Source organism: Nuphar pumila, chromosome 11, assembly GCF_984573655.1.
Source record: "Nuphar pumila chromosome 11, dmNupPumi1.hap1.1, whole genome shotgun sequence".
Lineage (NCBI taxonomy): Eukaryota > Viridiplantae > Streptophyta > Magnoliopsida > Nymphaeales > Nymphaeaceae > Nuphar > Nuphar pumila.
The window spans coordinates 90,760,697-90,784,172 of record NC_143259.1 but is presented as its reverse complement, the minus strand read 5'-3'; the positions used below and the strand labels follow the sequence as shown (position 1 = coordinate 90,784,172).

General features: G+C 34.7%; 1 protein-coding gene across 1 annotated transcript in view; it reads left to right on the top strand.

The window, feature by feature from the left end:
- Positions 1-23,476, top strand: part of XEG113 (xyloglucanase 113) — a 61,603-nt gene that overhangs the window by 22,663 nt on the left and 15,464 nt on the right. Inside the window, exons 4-6 of the mRNA XM_089981020.1 lie at positions 20,107-20,212; positions 20,467-20,723; positions 20,900-21,035. Of these exons, the coding sequence (XP_089837146.1) occupies positions 20,107-20,212; positions 20,467-20,723; positions 20,900-21,035 (499 nt within the window). The remainder of the gene's footprint in view (positions 1-20,106; positions 20,213-20,466; positions 20,724-20,899; positions 21,036-23,476) is intronic.

The following is a 23,476-nucleotide window of genomic DNA, read 5'->3' as shown; positions in this document are numbered from 1 at the left end:
CCCCACTCCTCCTCCTTACACTTGTCGGGCACCCCTTGTAACGACCCCAACTCATACCTTTGAAAAATGCGGATTTTTTTTTAAGAGTTGCGGAAAACTTCCCAAAAACTCGGGGTCTTTACAGTTCCAATTTCAGTTGGATAACCACACACCACAAATAAACTTACATTTATCATCCATCACCAACCAACTAAATTCTTTTATTAATGAATCAATAAGTCTCATACTCAATTACTCAATGTCACAAGTGAAATGACAACTGCAGGAAATAAGAACTAAAAGAAACAAAAGTAAAGCCACTCTGTCCGTAAATGAAGCAGTCTGAAGCAAATGTGACCCTCGTATCTCCTCAGAAGCGAGTCGATTTCACTGATCACCTGTGTATGGGAAAAACCAATAAAAATAGAGGGTCAGAAATCCGAAGAATTTTGCGTACATGTTTTCCTAATGAATCAAATAAGAAAAAGAACATAAATAAGATCCATGTAATATTTTAGAAAGATACAATTATAACCAAATCATAAGACAATTAACCATTCATGCAGAATTAAACATTGAACATGAGAGAACACGAAGTAAGTAACATTGATCACAATTTAATCAATAAGGCAATTAAATGCAAAAGAGATCAACATCATGTAATGATCAACATATAACAACCAAGTGAACAGGTAAACATGTATGAACTAATGCATAGCAAGAATATGCATGATTTATGTGTAATGCATGAACCCCCTTTTATTATCTTTCATTTAAGTTTTTCTCTTTCTATATGCATGTCCTATTAAATGCACACAACTTTAAATTCCTCTTTTTAATTTACCATTGCCCGCGGATACACCAAACGGGTACAGTCTCTGAGGTCAAGTAGGGTTCTCGGGGTAGCTTAACACACAATTTGTATTTTATTACCGGGTTCCAAACTTAGCCCTCGACCGATATCAGGAAACAATACCATCTATCGGAACCTTGAAAAACAACATCCAAAGTCGGGGACACAAGGGAAAACAGCATCCACTGGCGCCACTTTATTGGTATACCAAAACAACAACAGCTGTGTCAAAAACACACCACCCCCAGGAAAAGTGACGGACTCTCCCTAAAACCGTAGCAAGGAGAAGAACCTCAATATCAAGTTCAGGGGCAATAACAACGCACACGGAGTTTTTGTATCCTCACGGTTTTCCCCAAACCGCAACCTCCAAGATTCCCTACACTAAAGAAGGGACATTAAGGAAACATAAATTATAATGTTATTCATTTTCTTTTATCTCGTTATTAATTCATCTCTTTTCATTTGTAAATCAGCATGTAGAATGAATAACATAAACTTGCAAATCAGCATGCAAAGATAAGCTCACAAATCAGCATGCGCAGCTCTTCACGGTCTACTACCCGTGGCAACAATAAAACAACGCAATTAAAACCATAATATAAATGTGATTTTTGCGATACATTTTAAACAATTAAAGAAAGAGCAACACAAAGCTCGAGACTGTCCATACCCGCGATGATTCACTTGGATCATCGATGCACCATATGTGAAAACCACAACATACTACAATGCATTACTTTTAAATGCTTCACAATGTACATTTATGCATGCCAATTAAAAATGCGCACAAAACAATGATAAACATATGCATGCATATGAATTCGCAATCTCATATCCATTGCATGTTTCCCTCGGATTCACATATTCATGTCAAATGCATGATTTCCTTTAGTATTTGTATGCATGATTTCCGTGCAATACACACGTACAACAACTATGTGCACACTCATACAACCACTCACATGTAGACATACTTCAATTCCATGTAGTCTCATGCATGAGAAAACAGCCAAGTGTTACCATTTGTAACGCAGCATAAGCTATCCTATGTATCTTGATCACAATGTAAATAGGCATGAACAAAATACATAAACATAAATCAAGATAGATTTGGTGTCCTAAGATTGCTTTTTATTATGATAAAAATGCACAACACTTGCACCAAATAGATAGCATTAGAAGTGGATCACAATTTACAGATAGATCTAGATTTATGCAGTGTGTGTTAAAATTTTGAAATAACCATATATTGCCTGGTGGCATAAATTGTCTCCACTAATGGAGACAATCTAAAGAATAATCCGTTCATTTCCAGATTTCAGGCTACTGTTCAACAAAGTCTAAACCATCTTTTCAAAATAGAATGCTACAAGGATATTTTTGGTACTGCTATGAGAGTCCACACAGCTGGTTCAAGTTCCGTTCATTTCAAAACCTACTGAAATTCCACTAGAGGGGGGGTGAATAGTGAAATACGATAAAGATCGATAAAATAAAATAATCAGGCAATAAGGCACAACACATAAAACACAGAATTTATACTGGTTCGGTCAGTATCCAGACCTACATCCAGTCCCCAAGCAAACCACTTGAGCTTTCCACTATAACATCCGAGTCACCGGATAAATAGTACAAACCCTCTTCCTCAGAGGTCTTCTTCTCTCAACAGAGAAGGGGCACACCCTCTTCCACAGAGGTCTTCTTCTCTCAACAGAGAAGGACAACACCCTCTTTCACAGAGGTCTTTTTCTCTCAACAGAGAAGGGCAACACCCTCTTTCACAGAGGTCTACTTCTTTCAACAAAGAAGGAATACAGTGAATAACAGAGTTACAATACTTCCTATAGAACCTTCAGAATGATATGAATGCACGAATGAAGGATTCTCAGAATGTTCTGTTTGTCACTCAAAGGATGCTCTTTGTCACAGAGCTGGACTTGACTTTTTCTCTTTTCTTTCTTTTCTTTTTCTCTTTCTTTTTCAAGGCTCTCTTTTCAAATATCGAATAGGATTTTTTCTCGTTGTAAGCTCACACGTCTATTCCATTTCATTGTTTGAATAGTTTATTTGAGTGTGTTTATATAACTTTTAAAAAGTAGTCGTTACATTTTGGAATTGTAACTTTTTGAAATGTGAAATGTTATGTCATTTCAAAAATATCTTTTAGAGAAATTCGAGAATGCCTTTTTCCATAAAAGTAAAATAGAGGGTACACTAGTCGTTGTAATATTTTAGGTAATGCATATTTTATGTAAAAAGTCTATTTCTTACAATAGTACATTGAACGTTGGGTTGTAGTTTTGTCTTTATTCTAATTAATGATTTGAGGTACATTAGTACTTCTTTGCTTTAAATGAGTGTAAGTACAATGAGTGCTTTGAGATATTTATTTGTACATAGTCATGTCAAGTGTTTTCTTTATGTTGTGTTTTTCAAAGTCTCCAGAGAGAATGAGGACCAAAAGAAGGTCGACATTCTTTGAGAAGGATATTAACAAGGATTTGTTACAGGAGGTATTTAATGCTTTGTAAAGAGAATGATGACTTCAAGTAAGTCAATATTTTATGGTTTTGTAAAAAGGTAACTAGAGTCCTTTCAAAAACATATTTTATTTGTTTTTCTTTTGTGTAGCCGATTTATGTTTTTGTCTTCTTCTTATATTAGAAATATTTCTTTAAAGAAGGTAACTAGAGTCTTTTCAAAAACATATTATATTTGTTTTCTCCATGTAGCCGATTTTATGTTTTTGTCTTTTTCCTACATTCCTTTTTTTCATGTTGTCTTGTATATAGTGTAAGGTACAATTATTACATGACAAAATATCTTTTTCATAAAAGGTTGTAAGAAGGTACAATTATTGGTTTTCAAAAAGGAGCTTTTTGAAACTATCGTATACTTTTATGATATAGTGTTTATGAATGAGTATGTAATATGCAATATGCAAGTTCCTGAAGGTTCTGTTACATATGACTCTAAAGAAGAAAGAAGTCTTCATCTTGAGGTAGCCGATCTCTTTATTTGAACTTTAGGAATGTATGGCTCATCAAGCTTTTTCTTCAAGGAGTATGATTGCACCATATTTGTACTTGAACAGGAAGTCTCCATCCTTATTGGGTGAGATATCCTTGCATCAAATACTCGTTAGATTTATGGCAAAACATATTCAGTCATAATATAACATTTTTCAAGAGGACATATTATCATATCATATAAAATCAAATGAGACAGTGTATTATATTATGTGACATCAAAACAGAGTTTCTCAACATTCTCCCCCTTTTTGATGATGACAAAATATGCTCCCCCTGTCAAAAAGGCATTATGCATAGAAATAATAATATGATAAAATATTTGAAAAAAAAGGTTTAAAGAGTGTATTTCTCCAATAATGGAGACAGGTTTTCTCCCCCTTTGTCATGGACAAAAAGGAATGGATCAGAGTAAGAGAGTTATTACAGACCAAATATTACAGTCTAAAAGTAATTAAAAGTTATTACAGACAAAAAAAAATGAGTTTATCTCGAAGGTGGAGGAGGTGAATGTGTTCGGTCGGCACGATTCCGCTTGCGAGTCTGCTGCAACAGGGCTTGATTACGAAGGATACGATCCTGAGAGTGCTCGATATCCATCATAGCAAAAAAGTAATTGAAGGAGGATGTTGAATCTGCTTCATCAGAGCCGGGCATGTGCAGAGACCTTAGATTGAAGGTGGTATCATCGAGGACCTGAGATGGACGGAGGATGACTTCGTTGTGAAGTGGTACTTTGAAGTATTTGAGAATGGGAGTTATGAAACACCAAAAAAGAAGAGGCTCAAATTTTTGATAACGAATAAAAAGAGCGAAAAGAATGGATGACCAATTTATCGAAAGAGAAGAAAAAATTGCGTAGATAAGAAGAGAGATTTTTCGAGGAACTAATCCCTGGCGGGGAAGCTTGGGATAGATGTTGTGGAGAAGAATCTGGGCAAGTAGTTGAGCATGAGGTTGGAGATTCCTCATGTGCCATGGAAGTTGGTAGCAGTTGGTGCAGAGAAGTATTTTTCGAAGTACCGATCGTTCGATTGGTACTATGGTGTTAAGGTCGGTACCGGTGGAAGGTAGGTTTAGAATTCTACCTAGGTCGGAAGCATCGAAAATCATCAGCTTTCCTCGGACTTTGCTGGTGATTGTGGTTTGTTCATGATCAGTATAGAAGTTGGTATAAAACAGTCGAACTAGTTCGGGATAATAAGCAGCTTGGGATGAAGATCCTAGTAGAGGTTTGAGTTCAGAGAGATAGGTGTCTAAGTCAAAGAGCATGAAGTCGTCAAAGTTAACCAATTTACCTTCATGAATGGGGCGAGAGCATAGTAAGTTGTAATTGTGAAACAAATCTGGATACCTTAGATCTGCTGCAGTAATCACATTGTTGGAGGAGGAAGAGGCCATTGCAAGAGTTTGTAAGAAAAAACGAGGACTAAGAAGGGCGAGTTTGAAGTGGGTAATAGTTTGTAGGATGATAGATAGATACGAGTGGAATTGGTGTGTGATGAATCAATCCATTAAATAGAGGAATGAAAATAATTTAGATAGGTGTTGAATGACATTGAAAGTGAGTGATTTTTAGATTTTAGTCAAATAAGGAAATCCGTGAGGAGTAAGTTAAGAGACTTGTGAATGACAAATCAAATCAATGTTTGAGGATAGTGTATTATATTAGGTTGAGAAGGACATAGTATTGAAATATATAGTATAGATATAGATTTTACTATGGGTGAGTTTATCGACTAGTGAGAGAAGCCATTAATAGAGTATGGGTGTCATGTTGAAGTAAAAAGAGTGAATGATTTTTGAAAATAATGGCCTAATAAAACAAGCAACTTTTTACTTTATTTGGAGGTATTCTAAATTCGTGAATGGAGAGTTTAGAATAGGACAACCCATGGGGTATGAGTGAGAGGCAATAATAGTTTTCATTTATATATATGGATAAGCGTGAAAGGAGAGTGAAAGATATAAAAAGATGATACGGATATGTAGAGAAGAGAGAAAGATTATAAAGGACAACATTTACTTGATTTAGATATGACATAGAGTAGAATTAGAATAAATAAAGTTTTGCTTGGATACAAGACTTTAATGATTCTCGATTTTAGAGAGATATACAATGTAAGAGAGAGGCAAGGTCACGGATAGAAAGAAATGTCATGATTGCTTATAGAAATATTTTTTATGGAAATAGGTCATAGGGTGATCATGTGATGTGTACTTTGAAAGATATGACATTTTTAAAGAAAAGAATGCCTTAAAAAATGTTTCATGATTAATGTGTTTTCATATTTGTAATTTTTATGAGTATACGTAGATATGAGAAGGACACACTTTGACTTTGACTAGTGGTAAGGGAGATGATGAGACAAAAAGGAGAAAGAGTCAAAAGTATATAAGAATTGATAAATGATAGATTAAAAAATAAGAATAGACATGGAGGAGTCGGATTCAAAAATCTAAAATATATAATAAAAAAAATGTATTCGAGAGATGAAATGAGGAGACAAAGAAATATTTATGAGTGAAGAGTAATAATTGCTTATATAAGAATCATTTTTGTGGATATGCGTGGAAGGAGTGTGAGTTGTCATAGAGAGAAGTGAGATGACATATATGGATTTTTGTGTAGGATAAAGAAGTAATAAAAAAAATGATTGATGAAAGACATAAAGTTATGATTGATATGAGATGAAAGACATAAAATAAAGTGATGATTGACATGAATTAATGTTTATTTGATAAACATATTTTTTTTAAAGAAACTCGATTGGAGAGAGATATAAAATATATGAGGAGCTACGAATAATATAAAGAGAGAGAGATAGATAAAAAAGGTGATACAAAATGTACTAATGGGTGGAGTACAAGTGTTTTTATGATACTTTTTGTAAAAGATGATAATAGATAGTTCGTTTGACTATGATATAAAAGATGATATAGTAAAAATTTACGTGAGATATAATATAGTGTACGTAATCTATGATATAACAAATGATATAGTAAAAAATTTACGTGAGAACATATAGCAACTAGATTTTTTAGAAAAAGGTAAAAGAACCAAAAAAAATAGTCATTCGATTTTAACTAATGAAAAGTATGAGTTCTCATAAACTAAGTAGAAAGGTGAAACAATTTATCGTAAGAAAAGTTTTCACAAAAGGACAAAAATAATAAAGGAGTTATGAGATGAGTGATGTGAACATTGTTATGATAGCTTTTAATATAATTAGTTTTTATGGATATGAGAGAAAGGAGATAGGACAAGGAGTCATAATGGATGTGTACTTGAAAGATGACAAGTTGAAAGACATAAAGAATGTGTCTTATAAGAATATAAAGTGCACGTGAATATGGAAACTTAGTTTGACTAACAAAAATCGATAAGAAGGAAAGCTATTTAAAATAACATTTTAACAAATCTTATAAGAAGTATTATAATAAGTGTGATTAATTTATAAGTCACTTAGTTTGCATATTCCTAGTTCTCTTCTAATTCGTGTGAAGTCTTCATGTTTTAATGGTTTAGTGAATATGTCTGCTAACTGTTGATTAGTGGGTATGAATTCTAGTTTAATTATGTTGTTTAAGACTTGTTCTCTTAAGAAGTGGTGTCTTATTTGAATGTGTTTAGTTCGTGAGTGTAAAATAGGATTCTTAGATAAGTTTATAGCACTCGTATTATCACAGAAAATAGTTGTATTTTCAAAATTTAAACCAAAATCTTTTAAAGTTTGTTTCATCCAGATGACTTGTGTACAGGCTAGGCTAGCAGCAATGTATTCGGCTTCAGTAGTTGATAAGGATACACAGTTTTGTTTCTTACTGAACCATGATACTAGTGAGTGCCCTAGCATATGACATGTTCCACTTGTGTTTTTTCTGTCAGATTTACTTCCAGCAAAGTCAGCATCGCTGTATGAGATTAGATCAAATGTAAAGGATTTTGAATAGAATAATCCAAAATCAACTGTGTCTTTTAAATATCTCATTATTCTTTTTACAGCTTTAAGATGTGATTCTTTTGGATTTGACTGAAATCTAGCACACAAGCAAACACTGAACATAATATCTGGACGGCTAGCAGTTAAATAAAGAAGTGATCCTATCATTACCTCGGTATACCTTTGTATCAACAGACTTACCATCTTCATCTTTGTCCAAAACAGTAGTAGTGCTCATAGGAGTGGATTTTGAAGCAGTTGAGTTCATGTTGAACCTCTTCAGAAGTTCACGAGCATACTTAGATTGATTGATGAAAACTCCATCCTTGGTTTGCTTAATATGCAGTCCAAGAAAGTAGGTGAGTTCTCCCATCATGCTCATTTCAAATTCTTTCTGCATGGACTTAGAAAATTCTTCACAAAGAGTGCTGTTAGAAGATCCAAAGATGATGTCATCAACATATATTTGAACAATTAGGGTATGATTATTCACTACTTTAACAAATAATGTAGAATCTGCTTTGCCAACAGAAAAACCAGTTTTTAAAAGAAAGGTTTTAAGTCTATCATACCAAGCACGAGGTGCTTGTTTTAAACCATACAAAGCACGTTTGAGTTTGAAAACATGATCTGGGTATTGTTCATTTTCAAATCCTGGAGGTTGTTTTACATACACTTCTTCATTTATAAAACCATTTAAGAAAGCACTTTTAACATCCATTTGATATAATTTGAAATCCATATAGCTTGCATATGCTAGAAACATTCTAATAGATTCAAGTCTAGCAACAGGACCAAATGTTTCATCAAAATCAATACCTTCTTCCTGGTTGTATCCTTGAGCTACTAGTCTGACCTTGTTTCTTATAACATTACCTGTTTCGTCTAGCTTGTTTCTGAAGATCCATCTTGTCCCAATGATTGGATGATCCTTCGGTCTAGGTACAAGATCCCAAACTTCATTTCTTTGGAATTGATTCAGTTCTTCAGTCATGGCTAGCATCCAGAACTCATTAATGATGGCTTCATCAATCTTCTTTGGTTCAAGTTGAGAAATGAATGCCATATTTGCAATTCGTTCTAACTGAGCTCTAGTCTGAACCCCCTTTGTCAGTTCTCCCCAAATCTGCTTTTGAGGATGATCTTTGATATCGACAAATGTTCTTTGATGATCATCTTCATTAGACTTAGCTGTGTTATCTAAAAATAAATCTGTACTTTCAACATCATCATCATTAGTTTGCTCATGAACAGATTGATCAATAGATTCACAAAACTAACATGCATAGATTCTTCAATAGTATTATGACTCTTATTGAAAACTCTGTATGCTTTACTATGACTCGAATATCCTAAGAATATGCCTTCAATAGATTTAGCATCAAACTTATCCAGGCTATCTTTTGTGTTTAGGATAAAGCATTTACATCCAAAGACTTTGAAATAGTCTAATCTTGGAGTTCTGTCATAGAATAGTTCATAGGGAGTTTTATTTAATAAGGGTCTAATGAGAACTCTATTTGTTATGTAGCATGCAGTATTAACAGCTTCTGCCCAAAATGATTTAGCAAGATTATTGTGTTGGAGCATAGTCCTGGCAGATTCCTGAAGGGTTCTATTCTTTCTTTCTACTACACCAATTTAAGGTGCAGCTCTAGGAAAGGCAAAGTTATGAGAAATACCATGCAAGTTACAAAAATTTTCAAAAAGTTCATTTTCAAATTCTCCTCCATGGTCACGACGGATTTTAACAATAGAACAAGATTTTTCGTTTTGTAATTTTTTACATAAGATTTCAAATTGACAAAACGTGTCACTTTTGTTTTTCAAAAATATTACCCAAGTAAATCTTGAGTAGTCATCTACAATAACAAAAACGTATTTATTGTGATTATGACTAGCTACTCTAGAGGGACCAAAAAGATCCAGGTGGAGAAGCTCTAAAGGTCTTTTACTTGAAATGATATTTTTTGATTTGAAAGATGATTTTGATAATTTTCCTAATTGACATGCATCACAAAAGAAATCCTTTTTAAAAGAAATTTTGGGTAACCCATGTACTAACTTATTTTTAGCTAATTTAGACATGTACTTAGAATTTACATGACCCATTCTCAAGTGCCATAAATGTTGAGAGTCATTATTAGCTATAAGACAATGTTCTGTGATGTTTTCTAGGTATAGTTCATATATATTATTCTTTCTTATACCTTTTAAGATGATGTTTTCATTGGTGTCTGCTATGAGGCATGCATCATGATTAAAGCTAACATTATAACCTGTGTCACACATTTGACTGATACTTAGTAGGTTATGTTTTAAGCCTTTAACAAGGAGAACGTCTTTGATAAGAGGTTTATCTATGTTACCAATATTACCAATACCAATTATCAAACCTTTGTTGTTATCTCCAAAGGTGACGGTTCCTCCTTCTTTATGATGAAGAACAACAAAAAGGTCTGGATGTCCTGTCATGTGCTTTGAACATCCACTATCTAGTATCCATCTGTTCTTCTTCTTTGGAGCCTGCAAAACATTAGGTAAATCTCGTTTTTGGTACCCAATCGGGTCCTTTTTTGTTAGACTTTGGAACCCATATCCATTTGGATTTGGGTTTGTCTATATCTTTAGAGGAGTTAAAAAGATTATCATTATAATAGTCCTTATTAGGTTCAGATGAACTTTTCACAAACGTGGTCTTTTGATTCATACAAGATGGCTTTTTGAAATGAGAGTAGCCAATACCATTCTTGTAAAAAGAGACTTTCTGAGAGGATAAGAGTTTATCCAAGTTCTCTTTACCTTTAGTAAACTTGAAAACCGTTTTCATGAGGTTCTCAGTTTTACTTTTTAGCTCTGAAATTTCTACTTGCAGATTTTTAGTTTTGGAGCTAGTAGAAGAAATTTCAGACATAAGCATAAGATTTTTCTTTTTCAACTCAGAATTTTTACTGCTGAGTTTTTCATTTTCTTGGGAAAGCTTTAGATTTTCAGATTTTAAATCTTTATTTTTGAAACTCAATTTTTTAGATTCTTCAAATAGTTCTTGAAAAGCATCTAGAAGTTCTTCAAAGGAAAAATCAGAGATTTCACTTACCGAACTTTCATTTGCCATGAAGCACATATTTGCAGTTTCGGCTTCATCATCACTTGACTCTTCACTAGTGGATGGTTCTGAATCATCCCATTGAGCATGCAAAGCCTTTTTCTTGAAGAACCTCTTCTTTGGTTCCTCAGTCTTGGACTTTCTTCTGAGAAGGGGACAGTCACGTCTTAAGTGGCCTGGCTTATTACACTGAAAGCACATGGGATCTTCTTTAGGATCTTTTCTTTCCTTGTGCCTGTTTGGAAGCCGGTTCTTTCTCATGAAGCGCTGGAATTTTCTGGTGAGTAGCGCAATTTCTGATTCTTTATCCGGGTCTTCATTCTCAGATAGGGCTGGGAAAGCTAGAGTTTTCTTTACTGGTTGCTCTTCTTCCCTTCTTTCTTTCATGTGGACTTCATAGGCCATAAGATTGCCTATTAAGTCGTCCAAAGTAAGCTTAGATAAATCTTGAGCTTCTTCAATAGCTGTAGTCTTTTTCTCCCAATCAGTTGTGAGAGATCTCAAGATTTTCTTCACCTTTTCAGTCTGGGAATATGTTACACCCAGAGATTTCAGATCGTTGGTGATGTTGGTAAATCTGTTTAACATCTCTGTGATGGGTTCATCTTTGTTCATTTTGAACAACTCATATTTTCTAACAAGAGATGAAATTTTAGCTTCTTTCACTTTGTTGGTTCCTTCATGAATAACTTCCAAAGAATGCCAAATATCATATGCAGATTCACATATAGATATTCTATTGAATTCGTTTTGATCAATGACACAATATAAGACATTCATAGCCTTTGCATTTAGGTTTGCCATTTTCTTTTCTTCATCAGACCATAAGCTATAGTCTGTGGATGGAGATGTGTATGGATGCTCAACAATTTTCCATACGGCAAAATCAATGGATTTGAGAAATATAGCCATTCTACACTTTCAGTATCCATAGTTGGAGCCATTGAAGAAGGGTGGACGAGATGCGTGTTGACCTTCAATATCACGAGCATAGGAGGTAGATGCCATTTGTGCTGGAAGACTTGTTACGTCGAAACCAGCAAACCTACTCTGATACCAAATGAAATTCCACTAGAGGGGGGGTGAATAGTGAAATACGATAAAGATCGATAAAATAAAATAATCAGGCAATAAGACACAACACATAAAACACAGAATTTATACTGGTTCGGTCAGTATCCAGACCTACATCCAGTCCCCAAGCAAACCACTTGAGCTTTCCACTATAACATCCGAGTCACCGGATAAATAGTACAACACCCTCTTCCTCAGAGGTCTTCTTCTCTCAACAAAGAAGGGGCACACCCTCTTCCACAGAGGTCTTCTTCTCTCAACAGAGAAGGACAACACCCTCTTTCACAGAGGTCTTTTTCTCTCAACAGAGAAGGGCAACACCCTCTTTCACAGAGGTCTACTTCTTTCAACAAAGAAGGAATACAGTGAATAACAGAGTTACAATACTTCCTATAGAACCTTCAGAATGATATGAATACACGAATGAAGGATTCTCAGAATGTTCTGTTTGTCACTCAAAGGATGCTCTTTGTCACAGAGCTGGACTTGACTTTTTCTCTTTTCTTTCTTTTTCAAGGCTCTCTTTTCAAATATCGAATAGGAATTTTTCTCGTTGTAAGCTCACACGTCTATTCCATTTCATTGTTTGAATAGTTTATTTGAGTGTGTTTATATAGCTTTTAAAAAGTAGTCGTTACATTTTGGAATTGTAACTTTTTGAAATGTGAAATGTTATGTCATTTCAAAAATATCTTTTAGAGAAATTCGAGAATGCCTTTTTCCATAAAAGTAAAATAGAGGGTACACTAGTCGTAATATTTTAGGTAATGCATATTTTATGTAAAAAGTCTATTTCTTACAATAGTACATTGAACGTTGGGTTGTAGTTTTGTCTTTATTCTAATTAATGATTTGAGGTACATTAGTACTTCTTTGCTTTAAATGAGTGTAAGTACAATGAGTGCTTTGAGATATTTATTTGTACATAGTCATGTCAAGTGTTTTCTTTATGTTGTGTTTTTCAAAGTCTCCAGAGAGAATGAGGACCAAAAGAAGGTCAACATTCTTTGAGAAGGATATTAACAAGGATTTGTTACAGGAGGTATTTAATGCTTTGTAAAGAGAATGATGACTTCAAGTAAGTCAATATTTTATGGTTTTGTAAAAAGGTAACTAGAGTCCTTTCAAAAACATATTTTATTTGTTTTTCTTTTGTGTAGCCGATTTATGTTTTTGTCTTCTTCTTATATTAGAAATATTTCTTTAAAGAAGGTAACTAGAGTCTTTTCAAAAACATATTATATTTGTTTTCTCCATGTAGCCGATTTTATGTTTTTGTCTTTTTCCTACATTCCTTTTTTTCATGTTGTCTTGTATATAGTGTAAGGTACAATTATTACATGACAAAATATCTTTTTCATAAAAGGTTGTAAGAAGGTACAATTATTGGTTTTCAAAAAGGAGCTTTTTGAAACTATCGTATACTTTTATGATATAGTGTTTATGAATGAGTATGTAATATGCAATATGCAAGTTCCTGAAGGTTCTGTTACATATGACTCTAAAGAAGAAAGAAGTCTTCATCTTGAGGTAGCCGATCTCTTTATTTGAACTTTAGGAATGTATGGCTCATCAAGCTTTTTCTTCAAGGAGTATGATTGCACCATATTTGTACTTGAACAGGAAGTCTCCATCCTTATTGGGTGAGATATCCTTGCATCAAATACTCGTTAGATTTATGGCAAAACATATTCAGTCATAATATAACATTTTTCAAGAGGACATATTATCATATCATATAAAATCAAATGAGACAGTGTATCATATTATGTGACATAAAACAGAGTTTCTCAACACCTACATGCCGATCTATGGCTTGTTTCAAAGATGTATTGGCATGATGGTTAAAATGCTGCTCGTGAAGAACAAAATAGAAAACTCCTCAAGCACCAAAACATTTTCCAAGAATTTTAAAGGTTGACAATAATATGAATATTAGGCACATGGTCTAAGTAGCATTGGTGAACACTGGGCGGTCTGGACCAAGACCATGTTGGCTTACCAAACAGAAGCTTCTAGCACTGGTTACTAGACAAAAAAAAAAGTTGTGTAGGATAGTCACCCAAGACACGAGTCAACAAATCACCAATCATACACCACAATCTTAGTAAACCATGTACAATCTTTCTAGGACACTGAACTTGGAAACAGATTGTCTGCAAACATGGTATGACACAGATAACAAGGCCCAGTCGAAATACATCAAACTAAAGGATATCTTTTGTGATGTCGACATGATTTGTTCTCAACTAAACCAACTGCCCAGTGCATGCACATTTATCTGAGATCTTCTAGTCGATGTAGATATCCCAGCAAAAGTAAGCTAAGACCAAAAACAGAAAGCACATAAACATAATGTATTTCAAATCCTCAAAAAATATCGCCCATATGTCAAGATAGATAATTCTCATGCAGCTAAATTTTATATTAAGTGGACGGAGAGCCTCAATCAAATTTGAAAATTTTATGCATAAACTAAAACAGGTACGCCAACTTTTCCCATATAATACAACAAGAAGTCAGCTGCTTTGCAATAATGTTAACTAGATATTATCCCACATTAAGATTTGAAGAGTCATATTTACAGAAATAATTTATATGCAGATAGAGGAAGGAATTCCTCTCAAGGAAATGCAAATTAGGACAATTATATATATTATGTACATACAAATACACAACCCAAGGATTGATACTTATCAAGAAAGCATATATAAAAAAAGTGAGTACGTTAGAAGAAAATATAACTCAATGACGTTCAAACAGCGTTCAAACAACACACCCTCAAGAGTCTTGATTTAACCAGATCCAGATGTATCTAAACATAAGGCAGACTTACCAACCCACTACACAAATCCCCTTAGGGTTTTTACGTTCTTAACTCCATGTGATTCGATCCACCGAAAGCCCAAAAGAGAACAAAGAAATTCAAGATGGGGTTTCCCCTCAAAATATTGTATGGAATCCGGTCCATATTCCATTCCTCACTCGATTTCAAGAGAGAGAGCATGTACCGTTGCCTGGCGTTAGATGGCTGCTGCAACCGCTTGGAGTTGGTCCTACCGAAACCGATAGCTCACTGGGAAGGACGTGGGCACGATCAAGCACTCCTACCTTCCAATCGCCGGAGATGAGACTGACAACACCTCCTTGCCGACGAGAGAGAGAGAGAGAGAGAGAGAGAGAGAGAGAGAGAGAGGCCCCCCTCTCCACTTCCCCTTTTATCGCCGAAACCCCCCTCTCTCTTGCCGAGAGGCGCGGGGTTCGGTTACTCCATCTATAACCGCTCCCCCCTCCTCCCTTTCGATACAGCAGGAATCGTGCCCTAGGCATGATTCTTGCTTTTCCCCTCTTTTTAAAGGCTGCAACCCGATATCGGGTTTTAAAAACCCTACCAGGTTACAGATACGGGTTGGGTCCGACCCGGGTCGAAGAGTTCCTCTTTTTATATATATATATTTTCGTTACTTACCTGCTACAGGGGACGCGACTCGGGTCCAAACCCGGGACCCGGTGCAGATTCGATGGTTATTAGGGTCCACAAATTTGGACCCGCTACCCATTGCGAAGTGGATCCATAGGCTGGGTCCAAATGGATCCAACTGTGGATCCCTTACATATTTTTATTAATCTTTTTATTAATTTATTATATTATATATATATTTCAAATATGATATTATTCACATATGGATCTTGGATCCGAAAGGTGGATCCCAGGCCCATAACACATAAATTATGCAAATTTACGCATAAAAATTTGTGGTTATTACACCCCTGTCCGAAAAAATAACAAGGCAGCGGGTTCTGCCCCTGCCTCGTTCTTATTTTTTGACAGCCCTCACCCTCTGCTCGTAGAAGAGGGGCTTGACAAAATTCAACAAGGGTTTGAATTACAAGATTCTATTTTATTTACTTATTTTCTTTTCAGTTTTCACTTTTCAGATATAATGGCAAGTTCTAGCGGTAGTGTCAATACATTTGGTTCAAGTTCTAACCCTGAATTAGAAGATTCTCAACCACTTTGGAGGCTTGTGACAAAAGGGATAAAAGCTGGAGGTGGTGGGAATATGCAGTTTCATTGTAATCTATGTAAGACTGTTTTCACAGGTTCTTATACGCGTGTGAAAGCACATCTTTTGCATATTCGTGGTCAAGGAATTAGGGCATGTTCTAGGGTTGACAAAGACATGTTAAAGCAATTAAAGAAAGAATAAGAGGAAGTTGAAAAGAAGAAAATTATAGAGATCAGAAATGATTCGATTAATCTGTCTTTTCCTATTGCTAGTGATATACAAGAAGAGCTTTTAAAGAAAAGAAAGATGGAAAGCAATAAAACAATACATGCGTCATTCAAAAACATGGCAAGAGCATAAATTGATAAAAAGATTGGTCAATTCTTTTACTCAAGCTCAATTCCTTTTAATGTAGCTAGAAGTCCATACTGGAAAGATATGATTACATCTTTGGCTAATTGTAATTTGAGTGGTTATGTGCCTCCTAGTTCAGAAAAACTAAGAACAATCATTCTTGCAGAGGAAAAAAATAGAATTGAAGACTTGTTAGAGACCCAAAAATTTGCATGGAAACGACATGAAGTGCCGATTGTTTCTGATGGGTGGACTGCTATACAAAGGCGACCACTGATAAACTTCATTACTTACTCACTTAATGGGCCAATCTTTTTAAAGACTGTTGATGCATCTGGAGAGTATAAAGATGCTGAATATTCAAAGAGATTATTTGTCGAAGTGATAAAAGAAGTGGGTGAAGAAAGTGTGATGCAAATCATTACTGACAATGCTCCAGTTTGCAGTTGTGCAGGAATGAATTTGGCAAGTGAAGATACATATTCACATATTTTTTGGACTCTTTGTGTAACACACAGTTTAAATTTGACACTTAAGAGTATATGCAATCCATCAAAAAATGATGCACATGCACGTGAAATGTGCTTATGGATTGAGGAAATAAAGCATGATGTTCAAAATATTAGAAATTTTGTTGTAAACCATCATCATGCCCTTTCTATATTTAATAGGCATTCTGACCTCAAGTTACTGAAACTCGTTTTGCTTCTCTTATTGTTATGATGAAAAGAATTAAACAACTCAAGAATGCATTGATGATGATGGTGGCAGATCAAGATTGAGATTTTTATCGTACTGAAGATGATGTCAATGCTCAAGCTATCAAAAAATGCATCTGTGATGATTTTTGGTGGGATAAAATTACATATTTTGTTGAATTTACAGAGCCTATTTGGGAAATGTTGAGAGAAGTTGATAGAGATGTACCCATGCTTCATAGAATTTATGAAATGTGGGACAATATGATTGAAAAAGTTCAAAGTATCATTTTTAAACATGAGAAGAAAGATATTGCACTTGATGGTTCAGAATTTTACAATCATGTACATTCAGTTTTAGTGAGAAGATGGGATAAAAACAATACACCTTTGCATTGCATGACACACTCTCTCAATCCAAAATACTATGCAAAAAAATGATTGACAACAGGTGTTGGTCGTGTTTCTCCAAATGAAGATCCTGAGATATCAAAAAATAGAATGATATGTTTGGGAAAACTTTTTAATGATCCTCACATGTTTAAGGTTGTAAATAGTGAGTTTGACAAGTTTTCTACAAGGAGATTTGATTCTTTGGCAACACTTGTGGCAAGGGACGAGGAAGATCCCCTTAATTGGTGGGCAACATATGGATCAGAGACACCAAATCTGCAACGTCTTGTAATGAAGTTGTTATCCCAACCTGCTACATCATCTTGTTGTGAAAGAAATTGGCGTACATATGCTTAAATTCACAACATTAAAAGAAACAAACTCACTAGTAAAAGAGCAAAGAATTTGGTTTATGTTCACTCTAATCTACGATTAATTTCTCGCCGCACCAAAGAAGAGTATATGTACTTTTTTTTCTTGTATTTAAAGTTTGTATTTAAATATTTGTATTTAAAGTTTTAAGTTATATACTAATATAGTAATTTTTTGATGCAGTTGTGGACCATCCAAGAATTAGGATGTAAATCCAGAAGATTTTGACTTGGAGGGAGAACATAATTTGCATACTCTCAATATGGACTACATCGATCCTGTTCTTCCCTCAAATTCAGACGATGAGGCAAATTTATGATAAGTTTTGTTGTTTACCACACTCACAAGTTTCTTTATGTGTTATATTTTGGTAAGTTTGTGTTGTTAAGAATTGTTTTTTTATTTTTGCTTTAAAATTTACAATCTTTATGTGTTAATTTATTTTATATATATATATATATATATATATATATATATATATATATATATATATATATATATATATATATATATATATATATATATATATATATATATATATATATAGCCGAGTCCCCGTGTCCGAATTTTTTGAAATTGCGCTGCACCCGTGTCGCACCCGCACTCATGTGACATAGATTAAGCCAAAGATTCAAAATGAAGGACCTTGGAAATCTTCGGTACTTTCTTGGAATAAAGGAAATAAGCTTACTTTGACCCAACATAAATACACCTTGGATCTGTTAGAAAGGGTGGAATGAAGGATTGCAAACCTCTTGCTACTCCTAGTGTACTTAACCAGAAATTAAGTGCGCAAGACGGAGACTTGTATCATGATCCCACCAAACATCGGAGTTTAGTTGAGATGCTTCAATATCTTACATTTACTAGGCCCGATAGCACATACTCAGTCAATCAAGTTTCTCAATTTATGCATGAGCCAAGGACATGATACATGGATGCAGTAAAAAGGATACTAAGATACTTGAAGAGTACTGTTGGAGATAGACTTTTGTACACCAAAAGCAGATCTATAAATACTGCTCATGACATCATTGCTTATTCAGATGCAGACTGGGCCAGAGATCCTGATGATCGAAAGTTAGTTTCAGGGTATGGCATTTTCATTGGTGCCAATCTTATTTCCTGGAGTAGTAGAAAACAAAAAGCAGTGGCTAGATGTAGCACAGAAGCAGAATACAGGGCGATGGTTGTTGCTACGACAGAAGTAACATGGACTAGACATTTGTTAACAGAGCTAGAAGAGCCAATTGCTAGTTGCTTTCTCTTTTGTGACAACCAAAGTGCTATTCAAATATCTCTTAATCCCATTCATCACAGCAAGACCAGGCACATTGAGATTGATCAACATTTTATCAGGCAGAAGATTGAAGAAAAAGAGATTGAGCTTCATTATATTAGAACAGAAGACCAAGTGGCTGATTTGTTTACTAAAGGACTCACAAAGTGCCGTTTTTGGTTCCTAAAGAGCAAGTTGTCCATGATCCAAAATCATGCACAACTTGAGAGAGACTATTAGACATGGTTCTTGTTTTGTATTTAAGTTTGGATCCGGATCCAAGACTACTTGTGTGGATCATGTCCAACATATAATGGACATACTTGTAAATACCCTCAACTTATCAGGGTCATAGTGAAGACCTTGTATTAGGTTTTTGTCTATATATTAAAGAAAGAGGTCACGGTTTTTCATTATGAAAACCGTGACTCGTTGCAGCCTCACTCTCTCTTCCTCCTCTTAGTTTCTCGTTCGCAGGTTCTGGAGAAAACTTTCACTAACAACTGTGTCATGTTCATTGTGATAACTGACAGCTAAAATTTTTGAACCATCAAAACAAGTTGAAGAGGGAACACAATTTACTAACTGAAACAACACAAGTTTTCTACTTGAGTCAGTAGTATGTGCTTTGTTATTCTTTATTATGTAGTAATATTTTGTTTCCAGTGGTAATTCTGATTTAGATATAGGCTAATCATCTGTCTTAAATTCTACATGGATAATATTTCTCCTTGCTATACTATCAATATTAGTATGAGCTTTACAGCATTTGATCTGTAAGGTAATTGCTTTAGCTGGTTTAATTCTAGAAACATTTAATCATACATCCTTCCTTGGTGTTGTTTCTTGAAAAGATTTTTTTAGTTTTACTTGTTATTCAACACGAGAACTACAATATTTGGTTTCAAATACATGTCATGATTCGTCTTTTTAGTAGTACCTGAACCTGAATTTTGGGATACAAATTCTGCAGCTTTCTTACTAAGAATGATACTTTGCGATTTTTCAACAGAATCCACTTCCATATATTGCTCGCTATCCTGGAGCAGACATCTTAACTTCCAGTGATCAGGTGATACCTACGGTTGTTGATGATAGATTGGAGGACTGGAGACATGGTGAGAGACAATCTTTTACCGTAAGTTGTTAAATTTTGTTTGTTGGAAATTTTGCATACGTGTTGCTGGGATTTTTATGACTGATCTTCATACTTTTATCCATATTAAGAAACAAAAGAGCTTCTGAGCATTCTTTTCTCACTTTGCTTTTATTGGCAATCATGAATTATGAAGTCAAGATCCCACATTCAAGATTGCAATTTATATAGCTAATAAAGTGACTGAAAGGCCAAACTTTGTTGTGATGTCATCAGTAACTGGTGCGTACAATATTGGAATTTTCCACTGGCGACCCACAGATGCTTCAAAAAAGTTTGCAGCAGAATGGAAGGATATGCTTCTAGCTGATGAGAAAATATGGGATCAGAATGGATTCAATGAGCTTCTCCTAAAATCCCTAGGCCCATCGGTTGATGAAGAAAGTGGACTGGTTTATGCTCGTAATCAAACTCTTAAGCTAGGAATTCTTCCAGCTAGTATTTTCTGCAGTGGCCATACATATTTTGTCCAGGTATAATTGGTAGATGCTCTTGATCCAAGCCACATTTAGTTATGAAATGATTTATGATGTTTTCCGGTTCTCTGATACACTTGAATTGTGAATCTGGAAATGTAGATTGTGATGAAAGCTCAATATTTGTCTGTAGTTGCTTATATCATCTGCATGCTCATAAACTTTGCTTACAGGCAATGTATCAGCAGCTAAGACTGGAACCATATGCAGTTCATACCACTTTCCAGTATGCGGGAACTGACGGAAAACGACATCGACTGCGTGAAGCAATGCTCTTCTACGATGAGCCAGAGTACTATGATTCACCAGGTAGATATGGGTGACGGCAGTGTGCCTATTAACATTAAATAGATTATTCTTCTCAACTGTCGGTCAATACTTTATCTGCATAAGGTTGATGTGGTCTGTGCTGGTGGATCATCTTTCCATTTGCCGCTCATGTGGAGCCAAGAGCTTATCCTTAGCTAAGCACTAATTGGTTATATCATTATTTAGATATTTTGCTTCAGGTCCCAATAGGCCATCTAAGTCAGTATATTCTTGGTATATAATATCAGGAGCAAGATGAATTTGATATGCATGTTTAAGCTAATGCATCCAGTTCATTATTAGAGTATATTGTTGTCCAGGGTGGTCAGGTTGAGTGAATTCTCAAAGAATCCAAGGGAAGTGTAATGAAACAAGAAAAAGAACAAGCGAGTGCCTCTTATGGCTTACAAGAACACAATATCAAAGAGCACAAAGACCACTTATGGGTCAATCACATAAACACATGCACATAGGCCACTTAGGAGCCAAGAACACAATAAAAATATAGAATTTTGTATAACCAAAATGCTTGAGAAAGCATTAACATTACATGAGAGGAGATACCCCTATTTATACATAAGGCCCTTGAGAGCCATTGGGACACTCCCCAACGACTAGAAATAGAGCCGATGGGGAGGTCCCAGCTACTCTATGTGCTGATTACAAATATGCCCTCAACCTTAAGTAAAATACCTAGTCTATAAAAATAAAGATAAAAGACCGTTGTGCCCCTAATGGGCACAACCTATTACAAAGCTACAAAAAGATGAAAATACCCCTATTTGAGTATTTACCTATTACAATGATAAAATATATATACTGTAGATATACATTATATATATATATATTTATATACATACATGTATATACATATATGCATATCTTAACACCCCCTCAAACTTACGGTGCCACAACCGAGAGTTTGCCAAGGATAAATTGAAATCTTGGTGACGGAAGTGCTTTGATGAAGTCTGCCAATTGATACTCGGATGATACATATGGCAAAGTAATGCTCTTATTCAATACTTATTCTTTGACATAATGACAGTCCATTTCTGTGTGTTTAATCCGCTCATGAAATATGTGATTGCCGGTGATGTAAACTGCACTTTTGTTGTCATAACATAATCTTGATGGTTCTGCTATGTAAACTCCCAAGTCTTCTAATAATTGTTTCAATCATACCAACTCAAAACTAGCGGTTGTCATAGCTCGGTACTCTACTTCTGTGGAAGACAAAGACACCTTTTTGTTGTTTTTTACATTTTCACAAAATCAACAAATCTCCTACAAAAACACAAAAAACTAGAGTTTGAATATGCAATTTCTAACAAGAAGATAACAAAAATAAACCTTAACTAATAGTATTTTTGATATATTTAATAATCCTTATTACAATATTCTTATGTATTGTAGTAAGAGCATGCTAAAATTGATTAGCAAAGTGAATGTCATGTGTAATATAAGGGTGAGTAATAGAGAGATAAGATAAAGCTCCAATTATCTGTCTCTATTGAGTTGCATCTTTCAAAGGTTCTCCATCATCCTTCTTTATCTTGACATTGATGACTTCTGGAGTATCAACCTATTTTTCATCAGAAAGCCCTGATCGTTCTATGATCTCTGCTGCATACTTAGTATGTGACAAATAGTAACCACGAGGTGAGTAAGCCACTTCAATTCTAATAAAATATCGTAAAAAATCAAGATCTGCCGTATCAAAGTTAGCCTTGATAACATCTTTGATATGACCAACTCCTTGCTTAACACTTCCTGTGATACTCATGTCATCAACATAAAGAAGTAATATTACCATGCCTGTATTATAAGACTTAACAAATAATGTAGTGTCAGTATAACAAGATTTAAAGCCAAGTTGTGTCATTATACTACTAAATCGATTATACTAAGCCTTAAGAGCTTGTTTTAGACCGTACAAAGCCTTGCGCCACTGAAAGACTTTTCCATGTGCCAACCTTAATCCTGGTGGGGGTTCTATGCAATTTTTTTCATTAAGGTTACCATCCAAAAAAACATTTTTAACATCCATTTGAAAGATGAACAATTTTTTAATCATGACTATAGAAAAAAGAGTTTTAACAGTAGTCATTCGAGCAATTAGAGCAAATGTTTCATCATAGTATATTCTGTACTCTTGACTATATCTTTTGTCTACAAGTCTATCGTTATATCTCTCGTTCCATTACTTTTGGTTTTAATTTTGTAAACCCATCTACCCTATGATTTTCTTTTCTTTAAGTAATGTTTGAATTTTTTAAGTTTTTGTTTTTTCTAAAACTCCTAATTCATTATTAATGGCTCTCATCCATTCTTTATGATTCTGAGCATCATTATACTCTATACTTGGGTTTAAAAGTCATATGACATAAATATACTTGGAGCTTTGAAAATCTTCATAGATTTTTTAATACTAGATAAAT